At 40.2% G+C, this 25,000-nt stretch overlaps 1 protein-coding gene across 2 annotated transcripts in view; it reads left to right on the top strand.

Moving 5' to 3' along the window:
* ppp1r9bb (protein phosphatase 1, regulatory subunit 9Bb) overlaps positions 1–25,000 on the top strand; it is a 61,775-nt gene that overhangs the window by 13,872 nt on the left and 22,903 nt on the right. For both annotated transcript variants that reach the window (XM_041816345.1, XM_041816346.1), the window contains exons 2-3: positions 68–1,515; positions 23,006–23,138. In XM_041816345.1, coding sequence (XP_041672279.1) covers positions 157–1,515; positions 23,006–23,138 — 1,492 coding nt within the window. In that variant the 5' untranslated portion in view covers positions 68–156. The remainder of the gene's footprint in view (positions 1–67; positions 1,516–23,005; positions 23,139–25,000) is intronic.

Raw genomic sequence — 25,000 nt, 5'->3', positions numbered from 1 at the left:
TGCAGCGGATGCAGGCAGGCCTTTAATGCGAGCTGTTGTTTTTGTTTCTCTCCATCTGCCGGTGTAGTCTGGGGCTGCTGGTGGATAACACAGATTCGCCACCGGGGTGTTGAGACTGGAGACATGCCGTCGCTGAGCATCCGTTGTGACGCTTGAATGACCATGATGAAGACCGAATCCACATCCAAGAGCACCGGCTCTGGCTCCACGCTCAGGAGCCCATCCCCGCACCGAAACGCGTACGAGGCGGGGATGCAGGCCCTGAAGCCCGTCAAAGACAATGCAGCGAACGGGGACCTGCAGGAGGGCCCCCGAGGGCGCAGGTACGGCTCTAATGTGCACCGTATCAAAAACATGTTCCAGCAGATGCAGACCACATCCCCAGCCGATGCAGATGGGGAGGACGTCGCCAAGAACGCGGACAAGTCGGCACGCCTCACCCTCCCCAGAGCAGGGAGTCTGAATGAAAACGTGGACCACAGCGCGCTCCTGAAGCTCGGATCCACCGTGTCCGAGCGTGTGAACAAGTTCGACACCAAACCTGAAAATGGGCACCAGCGGGCCTCCTCACCCAGCTACTCAAAGCTGCAAGAGACACGCCGCATCTTCGAGCAGCAGCAGGAGAGGCAGCAGCAGGAGAAACTGGCCACCACCAGAGTCCTCCTCAAGACAGACAAGGCCTCGGGCTTCCAGGATGGCAGGCTGGACGTGGTGGCTCGTTTCAATGGCAGCACAGAGTCTCTGGACAGCCTGGACACCAGTGATGCTGTGTCCCCCACAGTCAGTCAGCTCAGTGCAGTCTTTGAACGTGCAGCAGAGCTCAGAAACAACCTCCATCGCCTCTCCTCCACCCCACCTCTCCCCTCCAGGGGGGTCAGCGCCAAGGTGGGTGTCTTGAACTCCAAAATAATCACAAAAAGGGCTTGTAATTTTGCAGCAAGCAACAAGGAAGATGAGATTAAGAGTCAGAACGGGCAAGATGGATCTCAAAGGGGCCAAAGGGGGAGGATGACACCCCCATCTGAAGGCATTAACGGGGGCCAAAACACCCAAACTGCTGAACATTTCAGCTCTGTAGGAGAGCATAGAGAAAAGACAGTTGCAGATGCAGGCGTGGAAGCAAAATCTGAGGTTAAATCTGAGGAATACTCTGCTGCAAGGGAGCTTAAAAGCACATCACTGCAAGGTGACATCTCTGTGGAAAATGGAGAAATCATGTCAGAGAAGCAGAGCTCTCCAAAGGGGGGTGAAATGTTCAAGCAGGAGGGGTATAAGGATGCAGATGACGAGGAAGACAGGACAGTCAGAGAGGACCAGTCGGGACGGGACTCTGTGGATATCAGTACCTACAGCGCAGTAGGGGAGGACTTTGGAGGGAGCCAGGTGGACGAGGAGGAGGAAGAGGATGACGACCGCTACGAGCCAGAGTCCAGCTGTGTGGAGATTGTTGGGCTGCCTATGGAGGAGGACCCGCCCCCTTCTAGGAAGATTCGCTTCAGTACAGACCCCATCAAGGTAAGGGAGTACGCAGGAGATAAACATGAAGAACTAATATTAATAATTGTTTGATATGAATTTGAATATATGGATTATGAAACAATGATTCAGTACTATCAACAGAACTTGATAACACTGAGCCATTTCATCATCTTTGGATGCCCCGAAGGAGGAAAACATGAAGGGAACAGAAGTAATTCTAGGGTTTTAGGGCCAAATTTATGTAGCCAAAAAAGCAAAATACATGGTTGTATTTTACATTGCAACTCGGAGATCTTAGTTAAATAGCAGACTAGCAGTGCCAATAAAGGATAGATGTCCCTCTTATTTGTTGTGATCAGATTTACTTGCATATCTTTTCCTCATATTTGTAAGAACAGACTGACTTTCAATCAAATGATCAAATGTAGAGAAAATATTATTAATACACCTGTCAAAGTACATTTCTTTCTTTTTTTTCTCATTTTTTACACTGGTATAAATACTTGCATTAAATATATAGGAATGCAACTCTGCAGTTTTGCAGCTCTTCAATATGCTTACATTTCCAAACTAATTTCTGCTGTTACTGTTATCAGTACTGATACAGACAAGGTTCTGCCTAAAACTCTACACACTTAATGCTTACCCTATATGACAAAGGGAGGTATGGGCATTGTTATTCTAATGTTCTTTCATTATTTCTAAAAAATATCAAAGACTTAATCAAACTGCATGTGTAAAAGTGGTTTGCTTCCCACCATTAAATAACAAAATGATAAAAAAGCAGTAATGTGCAGTGGCAGAACTGAGTTGCTAAAAAACAAACTTCTCCTAACTTAAGAAACTGCCATTTACTGAACCTTTAATGAACCTTTATTTAAGTTAATGATCAATTAAACATTCTTTTTAATTTAGTATTATCAAGTAAAATGACTATCAAAAGTTGAAATTAGCATAAAGTAATACTACTACTACTGTTCACTCCTCTAAAGCAACTTCCATTATGTGTTACCATCAAGCAAATGAACTCTGACATACCTTGAAGGATATTTTAATTTTCTTGTGTGTCAATTTTAAAATGCAATTATGTACCAATATCTGCTGATATGTTGGTTTTAAATATCAACAGGAATTTTCCTTGAAGAATCAAGAAAATATTTAAAGCTGACTGTTGGTCCTCAACTAACTTATTCATATATATGGCCAAAATCTACAGCTGAAATAGACCTTTACTTACAGCCAATATAGGCTGATACTTACAGCTGATATAGGCCGATATCTAAATCTGATATAGGCCAATAACTACAGCCAATACAGGCTGATAATACAGCTAACATAGGCCAATATAGGCGATACCTACAGCCAATATAGGCTGATAATACAGCCGATATAGAACAATACCTAGAGCCAATATAGGCTGATAAACACAACTGTTATAGGCCAATATAGGCCAATATTCACAGCCAATTTAAGCTGATACAGCTAATATAGGACAATATAGGCTGAGTCCTACAGCCATTATAGGCTGATAAACACAGGTGATACAGGCCAATACTTTCAGCCTATATGGGCCAATACTTACAGCATATAAAGGCTGGTATACACAGTTGATACAGACCAGTATTTACTGTTGATATAGGCTGATAATACAGCAAATATGGGTCGATAGTTAGGCACATACAGGCTAACATTCCCAGCTGATATAAGCCAATACATACAGCTGATATATGCTGATAGTTACAGCCAGTAAGGACTGATATTTACAGCTCATTTTTCATCTATAAATATTGTCAGGAAGTTTGATATCCACAGATACAGAGTCTGGTGCATCCCTAGTAAAGTAGGCCTATTAATTTCTTCTTAGATTGGTCCTAGGCTCTTGAAATGAGTAAAATTCCAATAGATTTGTTGTATTATCAATAAGTATGATATTGTGTTTCTACAATCCAAAGGATATTGAGACCAGCCCCAAATATAAGAGTCAAGCGACCTAATATAGATGTAAACAATATTCCAGGGCCTTCTTTACTCTTCAACCACACAACTGATTAAAACAGGGACAAATGTGAAAGTATTTCTTTGTAGATTTTATTCAAAATCAGAAAAAACATGCAAAAGTTGGCACATGACAGTATTATTTAAACATGTTTTTTACAGCATAATAACAGCTTTATTTAAAAGATGTTATCATTCAGTCTCTCCCCTAATAGCCATTTTCCAATAATGTCTTATCTGTTCTTCCATTTTTATGCTAGCATGTGTTTAATTTTTCCATCCAGTGTGTTGTGAGTCTCGTCGAAGCTGACCTTAAAGCTTATCTACTGTGACACAGTCATAGGCAGCTCCTCTGTCAGCTGTTTTAATGAACTCACTCAGCTTCTGCCGGTGTCACAATGATGCTGACATTTTGATTTTACCCCGCTTCAAACACGGGGCTTTGCACACACCATCCCTCCCTCCACAGTAGCCAGCTGCTAATGGATGGCCCGGCTGCATTCCTGCTGTGCAGCTGACATGGGCCCCCAAAAGTGCCTACATGTAGATACTTATCTGAAATGCAGTGTGGGAGCTGCTGCTGCTTCTGTAAATAATTGCTGGGGGAGGAGGAACAATGAAAGCTGGGTAATTAGTCCTGGTTTGAGAGAGAGAAGTGGATACTCTGCTGTGAAAAATGCGAGGTCAGTGGGCAGTGTATGTGAAGCTGAGAGAGAAATGGTGTTTTTTTTTTGTGTGTGAGAGAAAGAGGGAGGAAGTGAGAAAAGAGACGGTGATGTGTTCTCGGTCCAGTGAGATGAAAGAAGGGAAGAGACGAGGAGAAGGAGGAGTTGATTTAAAGTGTCTCTGTGTGTCTGGGGGTGGTGTAATGATCTGGAGAAGAGCATCGGATCCTCGCCGGCTCAGTCTCGCTGCTCGGCTCTGCCTCGAGGTCTGGAGCGTACAGAGGCTCTGCCAGCTGAAGTGGGCCCTGACACTGCACATAAAACACACATTCCCTCACGCAGAAAGCCATTTCAGTGACTAAGGGCTCCTGTCCCTTATCACGACCAGTCATGGTGAAAGTTGCTCTTGCTCTCCTCTTATGGCTGCACATTGTCCAGTCACTAGAGCTTGAGATTTCAAAACTTGAGAGTTTAATAACAAATCAGGCTGACAGCTCTGAACATATAGAGCTAGGAGACACAAGGATCCTGACAGGGCATCAGTTGAAAACATTGGACTTTTTATCTCTGGAAATAGCTACAAAAGCTAGTCTGTCAGCGGTTTATTTGCTTTCACTTAAAGTATACACTTTAATTCCTGCTCATAGTGAGAGTCTGCTATCGAGCATTATAAAAAAGTTGAAGTGAAAGCTGTACTGTCTTCCAAAGATGAGGAAGTTGTTGGCAAAAACGGGTAGCATGAGGTCAGTTTTATGGCCACAAGTGGCAGCTCTCTTAACGGACATTCAGTGTGCATAGAGGTATGGTTGTTTCTAATTAGAGCTGGACCTTTTTCAAAACAGTTTTCAAAAAATCTTCACTTTTCATAGTTGTAGGAGTTTATCTTTGCTGTGGAAACACCAGATGCAGCGTGAAAGACAGCTGCATAATGAAGCATGGACTGCCAGTGGAAGCCGTCATTCTGTTGCTGTATCTCATCCATGTTTTGTGCTGCTTACTTGTCATGGACCGTGATTATTCTTTGCTGCTGGCTGCCAAAACGCCCTCTGTAATGCACCATCCCTACCCTGACCCCTGTAACATTATGGCCCTATTAGGCAGGGCAAGGCAAATTTATTTATAGAGCACCCTTCATGGGCAGAGTCCAACTGTTGTAAATTAAATTTATGGAACATGATTTGGAATGGTTCACCTCTCAGAGCGTATCAGAACAAAAAACAAGCCATGAGGTCTGCCTGCAGAGCTCAGCGAGAGGATTATTGCAAGGCACAGGTCTAGGGAATGCTACATAAGATTCTGTTGCTCTGAATGTTCCCAAGAAAACAGTGGCACAACTAGGACTCTTCCAAGAGCTGGTCGCCCAGCCAAACTGAGTAATCAGGGGAGATGGGCCTTAGTAAGAGAGGTGACCAAGAACCTGATGGTCACTCTCACTTCCAGAAGAACAACCATCACTGCAGCCCTCCACTGATCTGGGGTTTATGGCAGCGTGGCTAGATGGAAGTCTCTCCTCAAAACACATGAAAGCCCATATTTTTACTGATAAATTGTATAGAGGAGGGATGAATAACATCTGATGAAATAAAACAAACTTCAAAATAATTTCTAGAACATTCATGGTCTTATTAAGTGCTCATGTTTGTGTTATGAGTACAAATGGATGCCCAAACATAAGAATCTGCATTCGTAGTTGGTCTGGAGAAATGTGGTAGTGGTACATCACTGGAAAAAAGGAAATTGCTTTAAACAGAAATAAGAAAAAAACATCTCATCACATGTAAAGTTGATTGAAAATATTAGATAATTTGAATTGACAGATCAATTGAATTAAAAGAGGTTCTCACAAGAATGTAAATGTCAATTGAGCCACAGATGTAGCCAGCCTTAGTTCTCTAGTAGCTTGTTCTGCAGGTGAAGAACGTAGAAGCTGATGCATCCTGCTGGACATTTCCAAGACATGCATCGTTGATTTTTATCCACCACCATTATTTACTTCCTGTTTTTAAATCAGGACTCTGTTTAGTTGAAAATCTTGGATGCAAAGAGGCTAAAAGTAGTGCAGACACTAATGTTGGCTTACGTTTTGTATGGGAAGTAAGCTCAAAAAGTTGCGGACTGTTTGTGTTCAAACAGGTTGTAAACTGGAACGGAATTTTTGTAGATGTCTTTCCTTCTTTAAAAAAAAAAGTCCTAGAAATAAAATTAATAAAACACAAATCAAAACAATTTTGATTCAGAAACAGGCTGTACAATCTGCCTCCAGGTCTCAGTAAAAATAGTAACAAAAAGCTGTCAAGCATGGCCTTCCTGTGAGCTACTTGCAAAGCATTCTGGGATTGCATGCTGCACAAACCAGGAAGCCAACTTGTAACAGCGCAGTCAGAGGATCAGCTGAAAAAAAAACTGTTGCTCTGTACACTTGCAGCAAATTCTAGATCACTGAAGCTCAGTTAATTAAAATCTATTTTACACAACTACTTCAGATTTTAAATCCCTCGTTGTTGTTTTGTTTGAATTTTTTTCTATCATGAAACAGACATATCAGGAAATGTAGTGTTTTCAGTATGAGTTTAACACAACTACATAGAGAGAAATGAAACTCTAAACCACACAGCTTCAGTTAAAAACTACTCAGAGACTTCTGTGATCTTATGCACATGCATAAGTGGAGGATTGCGTCACAGCCTGGAGTGCTTGAACATGCATTTAAATGATGTAGGATCCCTTTGAATTTTGTAATTCTGTAATGAAATTCCATTTCTGAAAAGACCCCTAAAAAACACTCAGCATTTGGGACTTATGCAATGCATGTTTGAGATTATTAGTGTCAGAACACATATATAGTTAGTAGTGGTGGTACTGTGCCAAAAAGGAGTGATTCACTAACTTGAAGATCTCTGAATGATGATGCATGAATGCTAACATTAATGTGAACAAAACAGGAGGAACGCTCATTCAGTGGGCTTTTCATTCCCCAAGGATGCACACAATGTGTTTTTGTAAACATACTTCAACTGGGTACCAGTGAAAAATACCAGTAGTACAATAAGACCTACAAATAATGCAAAGGAATATGTATTTTTGTTGTCTTACGCCAATATTATGCTTTAAATCCATGGAAGCAAACTGCCTGGCCATGCTGAAAATCCCATTAATCCCACATAAATAATGCCTGAGCTCTGTTTTACGTCCATCATGTAATTGTATTGCTGGATGAAAAAGACAAAAACAGACTGCTTTTGCATTACTTTATTCCCATGAGATCAAAGATGGATAGCAGCAGGAAGTGTTATATACGCCAGGACAAAGAAGTTGTAACTCTAGCTGTAATAAAAAGACAGAATTTGGTCATGACCCTGCAGCCGTCATCGCAGAATAACCTCCTATGGAGTCCTTTCACACTGTATCAGTGCGGCCTTTGTTATGGAGATTGATGCCGGGGTGGATGAGAGTAAAATGGTTGGGGAGGGGGGGTTGAGGTCAAATGGGAGGGGCGTTATTATGCAGCTCAAATGTCATGCGAGGGTATAACTGCCTGCACTGAAGTCACACAGTGTCAGTCCGTTACTCTGCTAAACAGGATGTGTCCCTTTTTAGAGCATATTTCCCCTCGGTGCAACAGCCTCAGCTTTCGGGTACAATTAAGTCTTGTTGTTTTGACGGCGGTTGGATGTCTGGGTGCACGTCTGGCTTTGTCCCCGTTTTACACTAAACGTTCCTCTCTGTCTATCTGTCTGTCCTCCAAAACTGTCAAAAAATAGCAGCTCTGCTCCGGGTGGAGTTCACACTAGACCCCTTTGTTTGCTCCTCCTGACACTCCTTCCCTCTCTCCTTCTTCTCTCCCTTTCGCTCTTTGTCACCAGTCTCCTACAGTTAGTAAAAATAGCAGCATTGTTATCGTCACAGACTCGCCTCGCTTTTGCAGGGCCGCCTGCCTCCTTGTCGAACACAGGAAGCTGCCTCTCATGTCTTATTTATTCGTTTAGCTTGTTTGTTTTGGCTTCTTGAGATATCACCGGGCACCCACGCCGTATTTTATTATGAAGCCTGCTGGCATGTTGTAATTTTTAATTATTTATCCCATTGCTAGAAGGAACAATTTCTAAAATAAAAGAAGGTACTCTCCGCTGCATTTGTACCGTTTCCTCCTGAAGTAGAAGCACTAATTATTTTCCACACACCATAATCACCTCATACACTTCTCACCTAGCTCACTGTAACACTTTTAATCCCTCCAGTCACCACACACACTTTGTCGTGGGCTTTCTGCTGCCTACGCAACACTGACTAAACAACAGTCCTGCCAGGCTGAAAGAACACCTATGATTTTCTTTCACACCACATAGGGCTGTTATGATACCAGGATTTAATCTTTGATGCAGTTTTAGTAAAAATTAAGCACCAGGGCAACAAAACTAGAAGTCCTAGGCGCTGAATATTGAAAAAAGTAATGTTTTTAATGAATGAAACTGCAGGAAACTCCTGCACATTGTCTAAATTGCACAAATACAATGGCAGTGTTTCAGAACTGAAATGTTGAACAGAGAAAATGCTGCACACTCCTGTAGCTACTGAAACTCTGTCAATGCATTTGTGCACTTTAGGAAATGCTTCCTCTTTTGGATTAAATATATTACTGAATGTATGTTGCTTTTCTTACAGCTTAAGCATTTTTGAGACTATTGATCATTAAAATAAAGATTGGCAACCTCACACTTAATATGTAATGATGCACCCAATTCACAATACTATGTTGAAATTTGATCAAGATTTTCTTATGTTTATAAATAAATAAATAAGATTTAAGTCTGTTTATTTATCATTAATTTAGTTCACCTATTGGACAACAAAGAGACAAATTTTCACAAATTTTGAGATAGCTACTAATATGCATGTTTATACATATAGTATGCATAATAATGCATATTTTTCAGGGCTTTAAACTAGGGATTCACCCATTTGGCCAGCTTAACAGCTAAATTGGAATCTCTTGTTAGTTGCCACCAGAGTTACCAGCTGTCAGATGTGAACCTGAAAAGAGGATTGAAGGCTGGCAGCGCTAGCACTGCTTATGTTTGTTCTGTGAACCAACTTTGCACCATTAACCAACTGCTGGTGTGATCCTGTATCAAACAGTGTTTAATTTGGGCTGTTTTGCGAGTGTTTTCTTTTTTTTGACCAGTCAACTAAACACAGTAGTAAGTTGCATTTTATCAAATGTAAAATTATTCCCCTAGGACATGGGTGTCTAAACTTTTTTCCTCTGAAGGCCACAAACATGAGAACATTGGGGCCACTTTAATATCCACAAGATGAGGTGTATGACATCGCTTAAGTCAGAAACAGAATAAAGGAAGAGCTGGGGTGGATGAGGGTTGCAAGAGCAGCTTCCAGAGAGAGCAGCAGAGTGTGGCCAGGCAAGAGAAGTTTAAATAAGGCAGCATGAGAGCGACTGGCCAATAGCAAATCGGATTGCTGCCAGCTGATGAGGACTTGCGTTAGATCAGCTGTTTTTGCTGCTTTTATAACTAAATATGGGCATTAGGGTATATGATAAAGGGTAAACATTGCATGGAGCTTTATATTTTCCCCCCTTTATGCACAGCCCAATATTTTGGAGGTAAAGGGTCAAGGTTAAACCCCTCCTCCTGACCCACCGCTGACCTTTCACTGTCTGGCAATTGTATGTCTCGCAGAGGCGCATAACCAACAGAGAGTAGTTCTACTTTTGTGCTGATAATATCTAACAACAATACCTTTTGGCTATTTTTAGACAACAAAGAGAAGGTTTTTTTGTGTGTCCTTGATTTGAATGGTCCCTTATGATTTTTTTATTTCATATATCATGAGGTACGTGTCATTATGTTCCTCTAACTCTGTATCAGTTACACAAACAGTGAATGTTTCTATTTATAATGAACTAAAGATGCTGAATTTTGTGCAACAGAGAAGGAGAATTGCATTTTAAAGTTGCAACCATTGCTGCAAAATGAGCATGTGCAAAAAAAAAAAAAAAAATGCAACCTTCACTGATTTGTGTTCCCTGCTCAGGTCAGCCAATAAGGGGTCGCCTGAGGAGAGGTAATTCATCATCATATGTCAACATATTCTCAAACTGTCTATTACTTAGACTCAGCAGGCTGGCAGTATTTCATACTCTGCATTACTCACTGCCGACAGAGAGAGAGAGAGAGAAAGGTGGTAGACCAGACAGATTATCAGCAAGGTCACTCTGCCCCACTTCCTCTCAGTCCTGCAGTATTGGTGGGTTGCAAGTGTGCCGTGCCCACTCGCTCAGGTTACTGCGACAAAACCGTGTTATGCAACGTCTCTTGTTCATGATGTCTGGGTGCTGCTTTCTCCTGTATAACCTGCCATCATGTTGTCAGGCTTCAAAGAACTAAAGATATCTCACGCTACAGTGATCTGCACCAGGGCTCTAGGTAGGATTTAGGTGCTTAAAGTTACTTACAGCAACTTTAATTGATCCTGGGGAAACACATCGAAGCTTAAGGAGTTCATGTTTAATAACAAAAAGGTTTAATCTTTTTAAATCAGCCCAAAAGACTGGAGTCCAACTGTAGTTTTAAATCCTACAAAGCAAGAGGTAAATACTTTCAGAAATAAACAAGTGAAATAGTTTGAGGGGATTTTCATGAAAACTTTGTACTGAGTTGTATAAAATTATTCACTTGTTTTGCCTAATATTGAGTATTGTGGTATAAAGTACGATAAAATCAGAAATATAAGTTGCACCAGAATATACGACTGTGTTAAGGAGCTGTATCAGAGGGGAAAAAAGGTTTAAATCATCTTCATATGTGAAGATTTCCAGTGTTCAGCTAAGTCCACAGTGTGTAGTTTATAAGCAGCTATATTGCTCTTTCAGCGCCATCTGTTGTCACCGTGTGGAGTTTAAACTCAGCTAGCTATCAGTTTGGCAGTCAAGCTCACAGGGATAGTTGTGCAGTACAGCCACGAAGCCCTTGAGTCTAGCTACCATCTTCCACAGGCCACTTGTTGTCTTCAGTTGTTCAACCAAAACAGCACTCCATAGGGTTTGTTTACTTAGTTACCAATGTTTTCTTTAAATTGGGGATGAGCGATATAGGATTTTTGCAAATGTATTTCCAAATCCATTTTAACCAATACCTTAGTCAATACCAATATTTATGTGTGCAGTTAGGACCTAAAACTCCAGGCCTTTGAACAAACTTTAAAATTCAAGAATGATGAATAACAAGGAAAAAGACTCCTGCTGACACAGGTCTGTAAGACCTATTGACATAGGTCAAAATCCACTAACATTCGTACGTACAGCCAATATTTATAGATGACATAAGCCCATATTAACAGCTGATATCTGCCAGTACAGTAATTGACTTTTTGTCAATATAATGTGCATCCCTGCTTAAAAGCAGAATTATGAACCGATGTGGGAGAAAAGCTGTTAAAAAGCGACATTGTCAACCTTGTCTTTGTGGCGTTTTATCTCAGTGAAGCAGCTACTTGCACCATAAATTGAATGAATGCAAATTTTGCAGCTGCACATGACAGTGCATGACCCAGCATTTTTTGTTGGTAACACTGGTACAAAGGAAACAGACCGCTACTTGGAGGAAAACAAGGTATTAAAAGTGCATTTCATGCATCAGATTTTACCGTGCTATACTTGAGAAGTGTATTTTTATAAAGACAGTTTTTGTATGTTCATATAATCATGCTGAAAACTGAAGAGATGGCTACACAAAGCTTTAGCTGTACACAATGTTTACAATAAGAAAAATTAATCATTAAACATCAGGGGTGGCACATTTTTAAAATTAAAGCAGTACAAGATAGAGGAAGAAATATGGATTATTGTAATACCAATTTTTTTTTAAAAAGATTTTTAAAATGAGAGTAGTGACTAGAACTACAAGAGCTGGATTGTTTTCTGTGGTAAAATGTAAAAAACAGTGGAGGATGACTATTAATCCTAATGACCTTTGACCTTCAAAATCTAATTAGTTCATCCTTGAGTGAGAGTGCATGTAAGTGCAAAGTGGAGCTTAATGATTAGGGGAAATCATCTAATTATCTCATTGTGATTGTGATTTTACATGCAGTTTTTTTAAAGTTCCCCATTTTATGTATTTTCTACAGACACAAGCAATAAATCATTTTGTATTATAACCTACTCACTATTAGATAGATTTAACAGAAACTGTTCTTTTCTGTTGGCCGTTAGGATGAAATTAGATGATGCAGGAATCTTTTTGAGTGACATATTTTCATTCATCTACTCCAGTCACATTCATAAATTGACTTATTTGTTTTACTCGCAGCCTTGTAAACAATAATCACATTGGGGTTAACAATTTGAAAAATGATTTATTGTGAATTTTTAAACTCATATTGCAAGTGCAATGTGAAGGGAATGATCATTTATGTCATTCTTGTTTTTGATAAGAAAAACATATTTGCATGATGTGTATAGCTTTACATTCATGCTGCAGAACAATTGTATTAAACTGGTATTTTGACACACATTTCCAGTAAAGAATACATATTGCACCTGCACTTTGAAAATTGCTGTAGGCCATATTGCAATGTAATCTAAATTTTGATTTATGCTCTGCCATAGTGCAAATATGAAGAAGGTCCCTCAGTGACTTCTTTAGATATCACATCCCCAAGTAAGGGATGTGATTAGCCCACGGCTTTGAACTTTCAACCTCTTAAATCTCAGGTCATCCTTGGGTCAGGGTGAACATTTCTGTAACGGTTTCAGAAAATTCCTAAAAAACATTTCAAAGCTGTTGCATTCACAAGCATGGTATGGAAGGCGACAGAGGAACACGAGCCCCAGTGACCTTAACCTTTGACATATACAGCTGGAGAGCTTAGTGGTTTACATCGATGACTTTGTTATGGGACATACAGGAGATTGGGGGTTCAAATCCCGGTCAGGGCACCATCAGTGTCCATTGTGGGCCCTTTGGCAGGGTCCTTCACACCAGGAACACCTGTTCCAGATGTAGGTCGCTCTGGATGAAGTCGTCCACTTAAATGACATTGAAACATATAATCAGTTCATCCTTGGGTCAGGGTGAAAATTTGTGCAAAGTTTGATGCAAATGTGTCAATATGTCGTCTGGCAAACATGAGGACTACCCAGTAACACAGTGCCTCCGGCTTTAGCTATCGCCGGCACTGAGGCTTAAAAATCAAACAGTATTGATTCCGGTTTTGATACAACAGCAACAGAAGTAGAGGTCCTAGGCTTTCAACAAGGGGTAGCCTAAGCAAAAACAATGTTTCTGCACAGGAGTTTGCCTGCAAGATAAAACTCAGCAAAATTGTACTGAGTCACATCGAATCAGGAATAAAAAACTTGATTGTGCTGTGGTGCAAAGCGATGAAAACCATTCTTAAAATTTGGAGCAGTATAATATAAAACCATAAAGGTTCTATATGCACTATATAGAGGAAATCCTTTGAAGATGTTGGTATAAATACCAAGTTGGAGTTGTATAAAACATTAAAACACTATTTAGTTTAACAGTGGGTGTATTCTGCATTGTGTTTATCAGCTCCTCAGTGTCTGACCTTATTCTCCTGGTGCTCGTCTGTCTGCAGGGTCAGCATTAAGCTCAAACATGACTGCTGACCAGAGACGGGCCTGCCAAACAAACAGACAGACGAGCTCTGCTGCCATGTAACTGTTACCATGACAAATCCACGATATCCATTTTATTGGCTGGGGAAGATGGCAGCAAGGACTACATCTCTTTTTATTTTCTGTTTGCGTGTTGCACATCTGGGATGTGGATTAACCCCCCAATTTTAGTAGGATTTAGAAGCAATTACCTGCCACTTGTGGACGATGTTTGACCTGCGGTAGCTGGGAAAGCAATTAATGATGGTGTCATTAAACTGTTAAAGAGGGAAAGTACTTCATTTTTGGTCTGCATATGCTCAGTTTTGACAGCTTGTTTGAGCGCATCACGCAAGCATTATGACCCAAAGAATAGAGGATTAACTGCAGCACATATACACAGGAAAGTGAGACAGAAACAGCCTAGATTTTGCATCGTAATCACCTTAATTCATGCCTTTATTTAATAGAAAAGGAGACCAGCAGTGCAGCACAGACTCCCAAAAGAGTTGAGGGATAGTGTGAGTAATAAAAATGGTGAAAGGTTGGGTGCTAGAGAAATTGGAGAGTGAAAACATGCTATTTCTGGGGCACCACCTCCACACTTCCTATTGGCTGCATCCAAAATTAGATAGGGTTTTTTGGAGAGTTACGAGGGAAAGAAACACAGCGGTTTTCATGCTGCCGTGGGCAGTGGATTGAGGGGGAAGGGGGGTACTGACTCGCTGGTTTAACCACCACAGGATTGCCCAATCACAGCATAGCCAGAGGGCCATGAGGCTGGAGCCGCTCTGCAGGGCTGCTCCACAATTTAACCATCTCCCTCTCACGACAGCTGCTCTGTAGAATGGAAGTTAACCGTCTATTTTTAATGCATTTTACAGTCCAAAGACGTGTGTGCTCTTTAGAGACACCAAAACAGTCTGCTAGGTGGTGAGTAGCTGGAGCTAGCTGCCCACAGAGCTTTTGTAGGACATCCCAGGCGGCTGGTAGCAGAGGGAGGGAGGGAGGAAGGGAGTTTCCTGGCCATCTGTTAGCTCCTCTGACCTACTATCTGCCACAACTGGAGCAGCGTCCGTCTCTTACCCGGCCCTGCCCACACCCCCCCTCCTCCTCCTCCGCCTTTAATCCCAATGTTTATCTTCCAAAGATAGCCACCTCACCGTTCCAGGAGTTCATCTTTTACTCTTAGGTTGGGGTTAGAGGTTGCACTACGCAGGATCCCATTAGCCTGTCTGCTCCGTGTGGGATCAACTCTGAAAATCTCCTTCAGGAAGCGAAAGTGTTAAATCTCAATGACAGTGAGATTGTACAGCAATGGTCCTGCGCTCGCCCAAGGCTCGAGGTCAAAACAAGACACGTCTAATCAAGGCTGTGTGTTTTCTTTTTTCTTTTCCTCCGTGCCGCGCTTAACGAAGCTTCTGCAGCATCGTTGGCGTGAAACGAGGGCACTACAAGCCACCAGCTGTGGCCTCTTGATCTTTATAACTGAAGGAGGGGAGTGGTGCCACGTGAGAGAAGCACAGTGGGCACGCAGGCTTGGAGTGCGCTGTTGTTGTTTTATTCTCTGTTACTTAGGATGCAAACAGTGTATTTTGTGTGTGACTGTAATCCACGTTCTGCTAATCCCTCTAAATACGAAGGTAACCTAAATCAAAAGCCATTAGACCTCAGTGCTGCTCCCATTCCTGTCTATCATCCTCAGCACAGCCAGGCCCAGTATGATCAAACTACAACTACAATTATAATAATGTCATCAAGTTCAAATCAATCAGTTGTATTTCAATTTCAGCTTCAGCTTCAGCTCTCTTGTCTTTATCTGATTCATGTTTTTGTCCATTACATGTAAACAAATACGCTTAAAACACTTCAGATCATTCACATTCAACATGCTTGCTTGTTTTATCTGAACTACATTTGATTGACAAACTGCAAGATGACCTATTTAAAATTGATATCAGTTACAGTAGAAAGGTTGTAGTAAAAGAATGAAAAGCAAATGCAGCAGCAGTGTCATGATGAATCAGGATGGGACCAAACCATGAATAAAAACACAGAGGTCTGGGTTATTTTTCTTATAACTCTAAGTTTAAGTGGCCCTAGAATGTAAAAAATGACAAACAGAAACACATTTTCAAAATAAAAACATGGAGGTGTGGATTTTTAGCTAGGTAATGGTGCATTTTATTAGTGGTAGCAGAATGTGTCAATTTTTCTATTCATTTCAAAAGTTCCACAGGACCATTTATTCATATGGATTATTTTCTTGAGATCGTGCATCATGTTGCTGTGCCAGTTTGGGGCAAGAGTGCCCAACTTTTCACTTCAGTCTCTGTTATGTGGCCGTGAGGATAAATTTGGCCTTTACCCTCAAAATACACTGGAAAATCCTGGTGTTGAAGGGAAATTCCAGTGCAAGGGTGAGAGACAGAAGCTGCATTTCCATTACAGTTTTTTGCAAAATATAATTGATATTTCTAAAATGAGACTCCGCTGTAAGAAAGATGGACACTCAAAATGTGTTGCGTGTTGTTACGGTAATGATTACATCTACGGCAGTTGCCTTGACAATTTTGAACAAAAGACGAAGGCAAAAAATGATAGTTCAGAGGCAAAGTCCGTATCTATGGCAAAAGCCACGTATACAGGTATAAGTATAATGTTTAGAAAAGCCTCGGTCTCCTCTTCTGTCCACATGTACCGCACCTTGTTGTCTTGGATTGAACTGGTCATGTGACACCGTATGTTGTGACTCCTGTCACATGTAAATGCAGAAATAAGTGTTTCCATTTCACTTTTGCTATATATTTCCAGAGTGTTTCCTGGCTTAAAATGAGGTGGTGGTGGTACCTGATCGTGGGCTCACAGGTACACATGTACCGTGCCTTCAACTGGCTCAAACAAGTGTTTTACTAGTGGTCTTTTTTAGGAGTTGTGATTACATGAATTTAAAAAAACCACAAGTATTATTTTAAAGCATATTCATTTATTTTTTATGTGCTTTTTTTGAGATTTTAGTTTGGTTACATGGCAGCTTAACCACCATTTACTTGCACAAGGCACAGCTAGTGGCAGACCATTTGGCCCTGCTTAGTTTCATTTTGTATAACCTCCTGAGGCAGTCTTTTTATTCAAAGAATTCCTGGTCTGGACCATCAATGGCCACCTTACAGCATACATCCAGATGCCTCTCCTTAAGTCTGTTGCACAGGGATGTCTTTATCTTAAAAAAAGTTCATGCATTATAAACTTTGCAATATTCTGGTGTAGACATGAATTGTGATAGTGTTCTCAATCATATCTTACAACCTTGAGTGCAGAAAATAGCCTCTCAACATTTGCTGTCTGGACAGGTGCTGTTAGGGCAATTGCAGCTGCAACGCTGAGAGCAGGATATAGTAGAGAGGCACACCCAGGTGCCCAGGTGTCTTACTTTGGCATTAAATTGGGAGATAAATATTAAAATGAGTTTTTACTGCTACATGTTCGTCCTTCTGTACTTGTAACTTCCTTAGTATTATTAATCCCAATAACAGAACCAACTAAATATCAAATTTTCCCAAGAAGCACAAATTAAAACGAATTTAAAGTCACAAGGAGATTTGGATAGACAGAGCTCTGTGTGTCTCCTAGTACAGGAGAACAAGAGGTTAAAATAATATTGAAAACAGTCAAATTTGAACAGCTTTGTATACATTTTTTTCCTTTCATAATTCCTCTCAATGTGAGTCTTCAGTCTACATGTGGCAAAAACATGGTTATTTTCCTTTTTCTGTGTATCTGACCAGTCTTGATTGTTTTCATTCTTGAATTAATTCACTGCAGAACAGCTGATCTCCAGCTCAGTGAAGTCCTCTCTGTTTAATATCATATCTCAGATGTATTGATTATGTCACTAAATCAATCACTCCTAACAACACGCTGCAGTTGTATACCCTGTGAATAAAGGGGCTGTTGTGATAACTGAAAACTTCTCCGAGTTTTAACTCAAAAAAAGTGTTTATGTTCGGGTCTGTTGTGCTACTTTTGGCGTTAGCATCTTAGCTAAACTTTAGCTCCGCTGTCTCAACAGGTGAAATTTAAGTGCTGCCGTAGTTCTTAAACCCTTTTCACCCAAGCGTACAGATGGGCCGACATTTTGAAAATCATCCTTCCTTTATATAAAGTCGATATGATTGATTCCTGAGGCACAGAATTGGAACTGAAGGATGTTTTGGCGATGACCGGTGAAACACATCCATCTACCTAGTGAGCACCTCAGGCGAGATGAGGCTTTGACAGGTAGGCCGGTGCTAATTTCGACACAGTGCCACCGCCACTACTGGTGGTTGCATGCAACTGCAGTTACATATGACTGAAATGACAGATCCTGACAGTAAAACGCTTGGTGGAATATCTGATTGAAAAAACTGAGCAGTGAGCTGGTGGCAGTAAGGAATTTGGCAGTGGCGGGCGCCACCAAATTCTCTATACAGGAAAAACCCTGATTTTTATATCTAAATGTCTGAAAATCCTCCTCATGAGAGCGTAAAAACTTTCTAGTGATATTTGAGGGATTTTTGAACTTCAGGTGTTTCCATTCCAGTTTTTTATTGCGTTATTTAGATTTTGTGCATTTGTAAGGGTAATGGAAATACAGCTAGAGAGAGAGAGAGAGAGCGAGAGCTGCAGCAACTGCTCTTAACAGTCAATGGCCCATTTAAATGACTTGGATTGATGCAAAAAAATGGATGAAGGTATCAGAGTCAGTGTGCAAGCATGTTCAGCACAAACATGTGGCATCTTTGTACAAATAACAGAATTTCTGCCAAAGGCCTTAGAGAACTGCCAGGTAGTGCTGCACAGTTAATCTGACTGCAGTTGATCTCCATGTTAGGCTGTGCAAGCATTCACTGCATAAAAGGCTGTAATTATTTTTTAGATTAAGTACTATTTTAAAGGTTCACAAAACTGCCTGTAGAAAGTCCTTAAGTTTACAATAGTGCTACTATTGCACTGTCGCTTTTCTTCAGCTACATCCAAGCTAATGGCTACTGGCTCACAGTACAACTCCTCCTGTAACGATCGCAAACTCATACCAAAGCAGATCGGCAGAAGAGCAAAAACATTGTTTCCATCATGAAATTCTTTCAGTGTGGCTCCTTGCTCTTGTTTTAATAAAGAACTGTGGCCCAGTGCTGATAAAACTACCACTTTATTAAAGCTACATCAGAGCTAGCTACTATGGTAGACAGACCCACACTAGAGCTCCTCCTTCCCCGTTAAAATTGCCAACCTATGTTGAAGCAGCTTGGCAGAAGCGCTAAAACATCTCTTCCGTAATAATCTTTTTTTATCTAAAGAAATGTGGTCCAGTTCTGATAAAACTGATGCTGTACTAAAGCTACATCCAGGCAACACCTACTCTAAGTGGAAGCCATTGCTACTGCCTAGTTCTCCTGCAATGAAGCTGATTAGTATGAATCGTGTTTGGTGTGGCACAAACATTGTGGATTGGAGCTTTTCAAGTTGTATTTGCCTGAAGACAGAGAAAGAGTCTGGCCAGTCCATCGGCTTTGCAAGGTTAGCACTTTGTAGAAGGATCTTTATTTTGTTGTCGAAAAAAAACTTTTATTTGATTTATTTAAGTTATTTTGAAAGCAGTTCAGTAAAAACTTCAGTTTTGGTGTAATATTTTGCCACTTGAAATTGATATGTTTTAAGTTGAGAAATACACTGCATTTTCCTTGACAACCAATTTCAACAGGAGACAGGTCTGGACTGCATTCAGATCAGTCTGATCCCTGCACTTTTTATTTTGAGGCCATGATATTGTGTCTCATGCAGAATGTGACTTGGCATTGTCTTTATGAAATAAGCAGGAACATCCATAAAAAAGACATCATCTGGATGGAACTATACATTGCTCTAAAACCTGTGTACCTCTCAGTATCCATGGTGTCTTCACAGATGTGCAAGTCACCCGTTCAACTGGTGCTTATACACCCTTAAACCATCACCGATGCTGGCTGTTGAACTTAATGTAACAATCTTGATGATCGTTGTCCTCTCCAAACCATCATTGTTCTCTACATTTTCATGATAACCAAGGAAGTAGACTCATGATAGCATTTATGAGTTATACTTTAGTCTCAAATCACAATATTGTACTAACAACCCTTGTTCATACAAAGTCACTTAACTTATTTTTCATTCAAAATTATGAAATTCGTTTCTTGAGTGTGTTTGCGTTTAAAGAATGCTTTTACTCCAGGGCATTTTTATTCATTTTTCATGGCTCAGTCTCACATGCAGTGATGGTACAGATTTGGCTCGTGTCGATTACATATTTAAAGCTCTTTTTCTGTCCAGTGACGCATGAAACTACAATGATAGAGAATAAATCTGTGTGAGGAGCAGGCTGGTTTCATTTCAGAGGCACTGTCAAAACTGACAGGCTCTTTACTGTGTGGTTCCCAGGGAAACAGGGCCTGTGCGACTGAAGGGTAGCACTGAAGCTACGTGATGCTACTCAGTGACACAGATGGACAAACTAAACAGCGAGAAGTGAGAGAGATAAAGTAAACAAAGACTGAAGAAAAAAGTGTTAAAATGTTGAAGGAAGGAACAAAAGGAGCGTGGAGTGAAAAGTTGAGAAATTGAATCAAGTAAACGAAAGAAAGTGTGAAAAAAGAAAGTCTGGAGCTTCATTAGTGTGGCTAGCAGAGCATGCAAAGGTGGTGCAGCATACATAATCACCTCTAAAGACTGAAAGTGAGGCTTTTAAAGATTCGGCTTACTGTGTGTGAGTGTCTGTGAGTGTGTGAGCAGCTGCAGAGGGCCTCCATTAGCATGCAGGAGGTGCTTATGTAAACTGTCATGCTGCTAGCTCACAGTGAATGTAGGAAGTTGAAACAGAGGCCTCTGTCTTCATGAGAGCTACTTCAGCGGTTGTGATTGATTCCCCCCTGAGAGTCTGATAAACATTACCGCTGAGAAGCGATACAGCTCGCAGGCCTCGAGGAAATGCTGTGGCTGTCAACGCTGAAAAAGTCGATTCTTTTCAATTGCATTATGTCTGCATTAACAGCAGTGGTCAGTTATTATTGAACCATGTATCTGGCTTCTCTTTGACTTGCTGCATGCATCTCCACACGATCTGAGCAACTGGTGATAAGCTGATGTAATTTTTATTAGAGGCAAAGCCGGGAATTCATAATTGTTGGGATGTTTTAAAAAGAAAATACACTGTCTAGCAAGGAAAGGGAGAAGAGCTGGCTAAAAGCAAGCCGGAGTTGTACAAATGTTAAGTTTTTCCTACTATAAATTTCTCATTTATACTGGCTGGATGCTGTATATGTAATACAGCAAAGGCCCAACTAGAGAAAAAAGTAAGCAAAACCTAAACACTGTGTTCAGAGTTTCAGTTTCAACTTTATATATACTTATTGAAATGTACATTACGTAAAAAACATTGCCAGGGGGTTTTCAGTCAATACAGAAACAAAAGAAGGAATCAAGGGTTGAGGGGATTTACTGCCTTTTTTCCATGAGGGAGACTAGACTAAGCCCAGCTCAAAATAGATCTGTGATAATAAAAACTCAACGAAAAGTACGTTTTAGTTCAGGTCAAGAAGACTAAAATGAATATGTTAGTAGTGGACTGTTGGACATTCAAAAGCTCAGAAATTTTCCCCCAGTGCATATTAGGTATGTCAATATTTCCACCAGTGTTGTTGTTCTTCTTTAAAATTCATTTTACAATTTGGTTGAGTGAATGGGTTAAAATCTAATTGTTCTGACTAAAATTAAAGACTAAAATGTAAGGGATTTTTATTGGCTAAAACCCGACTCAAATGTTGGAGACTGGGGGAGCTTTGTCGACAGAACATGCTGTTATTGTAATAATTTTGTGAGGGGACAGTATTACACTGAGGAATAATCCACATTATGTTGGATTTTTAGACAAAAGAGACAACAACATCATAGCGAAATAAAAGTTCAAGCTGTTGTTGTATTGTCAGTCCTTTTAATGAGGTAGGCTGAATTACACACAGCCTATGTGTAATACTGCATGCCTTAACCCAGTGTTGTCAGATTGTGAGAATATTAACGCTGTAATTTTTTATCACAGTTATTATTCTGTTATTTGGCTGCAAAGTTACAGAATATGATCTGTACTTTTTTAAGGTCAGACCTACAGCAGGCTAGGCTTCTTGCTGCTTTTACGGCAGGTAGAATGAGCAGTTGGATGGTTTTAATCCTGTAAAACATTTTTTTTCTGTATTGTAATGCAGTAATGTAACATGTTACTTTTAAAAGTAATGCTTCCCAACTAGGGCTAAACGATTTGTAAAACTAATCTAATTGCAATTTTTTTCCCCAATATTGCGATTGTGATTTAATATGCAATTATTATTAGATTACTAAATGTATGCATTTTTCAACATATTCAAGCAATAAATTAATATTATAACCTACATTCGGTTAGGAACACTTATCATACATTTTACCATTTAATTGCAAAAAAGATACAGCCTACAGTTTACAGTTTTTTACTTTACTACTCTAAAGATGCTACCTGGGTTAGTCAAGCAGCATGCTTTGACTTTCCAGGAAGCACATGGCTAGAAACCATATGGATGGACACATAAATGACAATGTGTGTTGAAAACAATGCATTTCAGAATCAATTAATTCATAGCAGCATTAATCTGAATATGAGGGTGCAACAAGCATTAAGCTATAAAGGAGGCAGCTGGGGTGGAGGAGTTTGAGCTTGTAAAGCTGCTGCTGCAAAAAATGAATGTATTAAACTGCTATTTTGACATATTTCAAGTTTAAGAAATATAATTACGATTTATTCTAATTTGGGATTAATTGCCAAGCCCTATTCCCAACTCTGAAGATGTCTGGGGCTTGTGTTGCAATTGGAAGAAAGTAAATTTACTGGCATTTGATTTACATCACTGCTGCATAAATATAATGGAGTAAGGTTCAGGTTGGGGTTAACTTTAAGACGAACTTTAGATCTTTATTCAAATGTAAAGCTGTTGCTAAGAAAGGGGCAGCACTGTCCTAAAAGCAAAAATATGTTAGGTGTTGTAAGATATAACTCAATTATGGGTGCTTAGGACCATTTGTATCCAAACTAACAGGTATCAACATCTGATAATTGTTAGAAAAGATTGTCACAACCGTACTACTGATCCTCAGTCTGATCTAGTGTCTCTGCCTTCTTCTTCAGGTGTTTGCCACCTATCCCAACGAGGACTACGACAGGCGTAATGAAGACGTGGATCCCATGGCGGCTTCTGCGGAGTACGAGCTGGAGAAGAGGGTGGAGAGGCTGGACCTGTTCCCCGTGGAGCTGGAGAAAGGTAATTATATTCATAAAGTTACCTTAGAAGTCTGCTGTCTTTCCCACTGCATTTATGCATCGTATGTGATCCACGTTCCTCTGTCCTTTTTTGAACTTTACTTTGATGCTGGTGTTTGAAGACTCTTTATTTATTTATTTATCATCTTGTAGTGCTTGTAAGCCATCATCAGGGTCTGATAGAAACTGCGTTTGGATCCTCCATATGTCCTGTGCATGGGATAGAATTTAAATAACACTGACTTTGAACTCAAGCCGCACAAGCTGTGTTGAATCGAGGCGATTTTGGGCATCGGGAGCATTTCATTGGACACGAAATGGGTTCAAGGAATTTTCCATCCATGTAAAGATGTCTGAAATTGAATCCTACTCTTTGTGAGTTACCTTCCTCTGGACAGGTAGATTCTTCCTTTCCGTCTATCTTTGAAGTTTAAAATCCCACAAAATGTTCTTTTGACTTTTATAAAAAAAGGCCTTTGGTGTTCACCAGCAGCCTTCTGGCAGCCATCCTGCCTCCTACAAGGCAAAGGAAGCACAAAAGTGCAAGTTTTACCTCCCATCTCTCCCCAGTGAGACTTACTTCCAACATCCCTTTAACATTATGGTGCATTAATATATTTATAGAAGACTATATATAGAAATGTGTACAGGGCAGATTATACAGGAAACCATATGTGACCATGCTCCATATACAAGCATGTATACATACATGATGCACTGCGGTGTTGACTGTCTACATACATTATATCAGGACTGAAAGGAGCTCTAGTTATTGAGTTGAAAGAGAGACACGATACTGAAGTATTAATACAGACCTTAATATGTCACACTCAAAGCAGGAAATATGGATGTTAGAAGGTACTGGAAGAAGATGCATCATGTCATAAATGCTTTGACTGGGCACCGTTTCTGTGACCCAATATTTAATACTCCTGTTTAATAGATTGTTAATCTGAGCATCAGTTTAACTCAGTGGGGGCTCATACACAGAGGCTGGAGTCCTCAATGCACTAGTCATGAGATTAATTGGTTTGAATCGAATATTTCCTGTCTCTTTTCAGCTGTTATATCATAATAAAGGCAAAAAAGGCCAAAATAATTGAAAAAAGAAATCTTAAACAACTCTTGTCATAGCATTCAGTATCCAATTGTGTCCAGTTATATCGTTTACAAGCATTTCATATTGCATCGCATTGTTACTGTTGTATCTTATACCCATGAGGTGGGCCACACAGGTTCTAGATAAGCTTGTGCATTCTTTTATTAAAAGATTAATCAGTTATATAAACATACTAAAGCTAGTTCTGACTTTTACAGAGTGCAGAGAGAAAAAGCTTTTATCAGGGATTCTTGCATAACCTCTTGTTACATTCGCCACATAAGAGCAATTTTAGGCCTGACTTTGGCCAGATTTGACCCACCACCCCTCCACCCATGCCAACAATTGAAGGAGCATTTATAAAAAAGTGGCAAGATGGCTTTGCAGTGCTGCTTCACGCATTTGTAAGTATCCAACACAGGTGCTCTTAGCTCTCAAGGAAAGGTTCATTATACCCAACAAGGAGAGGTCAGACTTGAATTTTGTCAAAGGTAAAAGAAGTAATAACCGGAAAGAACTGAGGCACACTGTTTTGCAAAAATTAAAAAGCCTTTAATAAATGGGATAAAGCGCCTACACTTTTCAAATTACAGTCTTCATCAGGGCATTTAAAAACAAGTGAACGCTTTCGCCCATTTATTAAAGGCTTTTTAATTTGTGCTAAGTGTGCCATAGTTTTTCTGGTTATGACTTCATTTACCCTCAACAAAATACAATTCTGGCCTCTTCTTGTTTGGTATTGTTGAAGGAGCATGTCCTGATTC

This window comes from Cheilinus undulatus, linkage group 20 (genome assembly GCF_018320785.1).
Source record: "Cheilinus undulatus linkage group 20, ASM1832078v1, whole genome shotgun sequence".
Lineage (NCBI taxonomy): Eukaryota > Metazoa > Chordata > Actinopteri > Labriformes > Labridae > Cheilinus > Cheilinus undulatus.
This window is presented reverse-complemented; position numbering and strand designations above follow the sequence as displayed.